The sequence below is a fragment of the Gavialis gangeticus genome, unplaced genomic scaffold (genome assembly GCF_001723915.1).
Source record: "Gavialis gangeticus isolate Ggan-Ray unplaced genomic scaffold, GavGan_comp1, whole genome shotgun sequence".
Taxonomy (NCBI): Eukaryota; Metazoa; Chordata; order Crocodylia; family Gavialidae; genus Gavialis; species Gavialis gangeticus.
The window spans coordinates 137,387,912-137,390,687 of record NW_017729022.1 but is presented as its reverse complement, the minus strand read 5'-3'; the positions used below and the strand labels follow the sequence as shown (position 1 = coordinate 137,390,687).

The following is a 2,776-nucleotide window of genomic DNA, read 5'->3' as shown; positions in this document are numbered from 1 at the left end:
CCCCCCCCCCCCCCACACTCCCCCAGCGATGCACCAGTTGTTAGCATACAGGCTTCACTTTGCTCTGTCTTGGCCTGCCGTTGTGCATAGGGCACATTCTGTGAAAGGATTTAGAGTAACTGAACAAAACCCTTTCTGTTCAGCTCTTACCACTCTGCTCCTTTGTATGCGTCTGTACAGATCTTAACTACTGTGGAACTCGCCTGCCTTGTTTGAATGGTGGTACCTGCAGCAACACGGGGCCTGACAAATATCAGTGTTCCTGCCCTGAGGGTTACTCGGGACAGAACTGCGAAATTGGTAAGTACCCTGATTCTCAGAGGCTGATTGCTACCAATTAGCTTCCTGTCAGCTCTGGGTAGCTATCTTGGTCTCGTTCTGCCTCGCCTAGGAAGTTTGGATTTGTAATATTACTAAGGTGGTGGCCGTTAAAGGCTGGCTGATAAGGTCTAAGCTCACTCTCCTCTGTGTTGAGTGACTGATGTCTGCTAAATCAAACTCCTGATGACTCTTAATGACTTCTCTAGCAATCTCACTGCAGTTGGTGTGAGCTCTAACTTGGCTCCCGCTCAGGCCGAAAAGTACATGGTATGTTGATCAGGTCAGCTTAGCATGAAAGATGACTTCCGGCCAGTTTTGTACAGTGTGAAACCAAAAGCTGCTAAATGAGAATGAGATGTAGCGGTAGCTGTGCTGGTGGCCCAAGCACAGGGCTGTGCAGAGGGAGTGGCAAGTGGGTCTTGCTGGTGGTGACTGCTCATACTCCTGGACTTTACCAGACCTGACATGGCTGTATGTTTTGGTGTAGCGGAACATGCCTGCCTTTCTGATCCTTGTCACAATGGAGGAAGCTGCCTCGAAACCTCAACTGGATTTGAATGTATGTGTTCACCAGGCTGGGCTGGACCAACTTGCACTGATAGTAAGTACTGTTGTGGGGGGGGAGTTTGCAGTAAGCTCATAAAAGTTTATCCTTCCCTAACTCTTGCTACTCACAACCTAGGAGGGAAGGAAGCTTTTTAACCCTTCTGCAACATTTTTTTTGTTTGTGCTGGCTTTTAATGACCATTCATATTTTGATGCTTTGCCCCCTTTCATATGTGTGAGGTTCTGTCATTCAGCTCTGTTAGTGCCTTTTGCACCCTTCTCTCAACAGATCTTATTGCCACCTGTGTATTTGCCAAGATTTCGATATCCTGAACTAAGCTAACTCTTTCCTCCTGCCCTCTTTTTGCAGACATTGATGATTGTTCTCCAAATCCCTGTGGCCATGGAGGAACCTGCCAAGATCTAGTTGGTGAATTTAAGTGCATCTGCCCACCTCAGTGGACTGGTAAAACTTGCCAGCTTGGTAAGTATTGTATTAGTCTTTATTGAAAGCTGTTCTGCAAAACCGCTACTGTAGAATTTGCCTACCAGGGAATCAGTCCTGCAGGTCCTTAAGAGTTGGGCTCCAGGCACGTGAAGACTTTTATAGTCTCCAGGCCTGTTGAGAGGTTTAACATTCAGAACATGTAGCAGTTTTTTCAGGATTTGGGGCCTAAGTCACCCTTTATAGAATGGCTTCCTAATTGAGTTGTACCATTGATCATACTGGCTATTGCAGAAAAACAGTTCCCAAGTTTTACTAAGTCTAATAGAGGTACTTTAAATTGTAGGTGAACTAGTTTTGTGTGTACCCGTGCTAGTCTGTCCCTTCTTCATGCAGCCTCCCCCACCTCCATGTTCTCTTTCCTTCCTTTGGCTTTGTGAGAAACTTCTGTATCTTCTTAGTTATGTCAACTCCTCCAGACCAAGGAGTTCACAGCTGGGCTCCAAAATGTGGATGATATCATGAAGAATGAGCTGTCTGCATTCTTCATGCTGCATATTAATCCCAGTGACCAGGGTGCAGTGCTCCTTTTGAAATGCTGGCCCAGGTCTCCAGTTTTTTTGATACTTTAACATGATGCTTAGTGAGTGGCTGGGTAATTATTGATTTTAATTAGTGTAGCCAGTGTGCTGTAATTGGAGAGGAATTGAAAGGGACCTTGGGGACTCCTGTTGGGTAGCCTTTTTATTCTGTTCAGTCTTCCTAATCTATTTTTATATTCTAAGTCGCTTTCTGAGCTTTCAATGAACTCTTGATTTATTACTGTGAAAACAAAAAGTAGACTCTTTTCCCCTTCTGCTGCATCCACAGCTCAACACTATCCATTCAAACTGTTTTTTAGATGCGAATGAATGTGAGGGCAAACCTTGTGTCAATGCCAACTCCTGCAGGAATCTGATTGGTAGCTACTATTGCGACTGCATTGATGGCTGGTCTGGCCAGAATTGTGATATAAGTAAGCATCTCTATGCGTTCTATACCTGAAGGGGAAATGTTGCTATACACTCCACTGAGTCCTGAGCTGTGCTTTAAATGGTGAGCCAGCCACCAGCAGTTGGTGGTGTTTTAAGAAAGGGAGTAGTTGGTCTGGAATGAGAATACACAGTTTTATCAAAGTCATTAGTCCTTAGCATGGCTATATTCTGATAAGCTGACTTAAACAATGATGTGAAGTTTCACTAGCTCCACTGGAAGAATTGCTGAATGTTCCCACCCATTATAATAACCTTATCTTGAGGAAGGCATGCAGGAAACTTGACAAAAAGTTTATCTAGCTGGACTTTGAGAGACACTAGCTCATTTGTAGCTCATATAAATGCTTTTTTGCCTCTTAAAAGTGTGCTGTTTTTTATTGCAGATATTAATGATTGTCTTGGACAGTGTCAGAATGGAGGATCCTGTCGA

At 44.3% G+C, this 2,776-nt stretch overlaps 1 protein-coding gene across 2 annotated transcripts in view; it reads left to right on the top strand.

Moving 5' to 3' along the window:
* The window catches only part of JAG1 (jagged 1), a 51,556-nt gene that overhangs the window by 32,369 nt on the left and 16,411 nt on the right, over positions 1 to 2,776 (top strand). For both annotated transcript variants that reach the window (XM_019516237.1, XM_019516238.1), the window contains exons 7-11: positions 181 to 300; positions 809 to 922; positions 1,238 to 1,351; positions 2,214 to 2,327; positions 2,730 to 2,776. In XM_019516237.1, coding sequence (XP_019371782.1) covers positions 181 to 300; positions 809 to 922; positions 1,238 to 1,351; positions 2,214 to 2,327; positions 2,730 to 2,776 — 509 coding nt within the window. The remainder of the gene's footprint in view (positions 1 to 180; positions 301 to 808; positions 923 to 1,237; positions 1,352 to 2,213; positions 2,328 to 2,729) is intronic.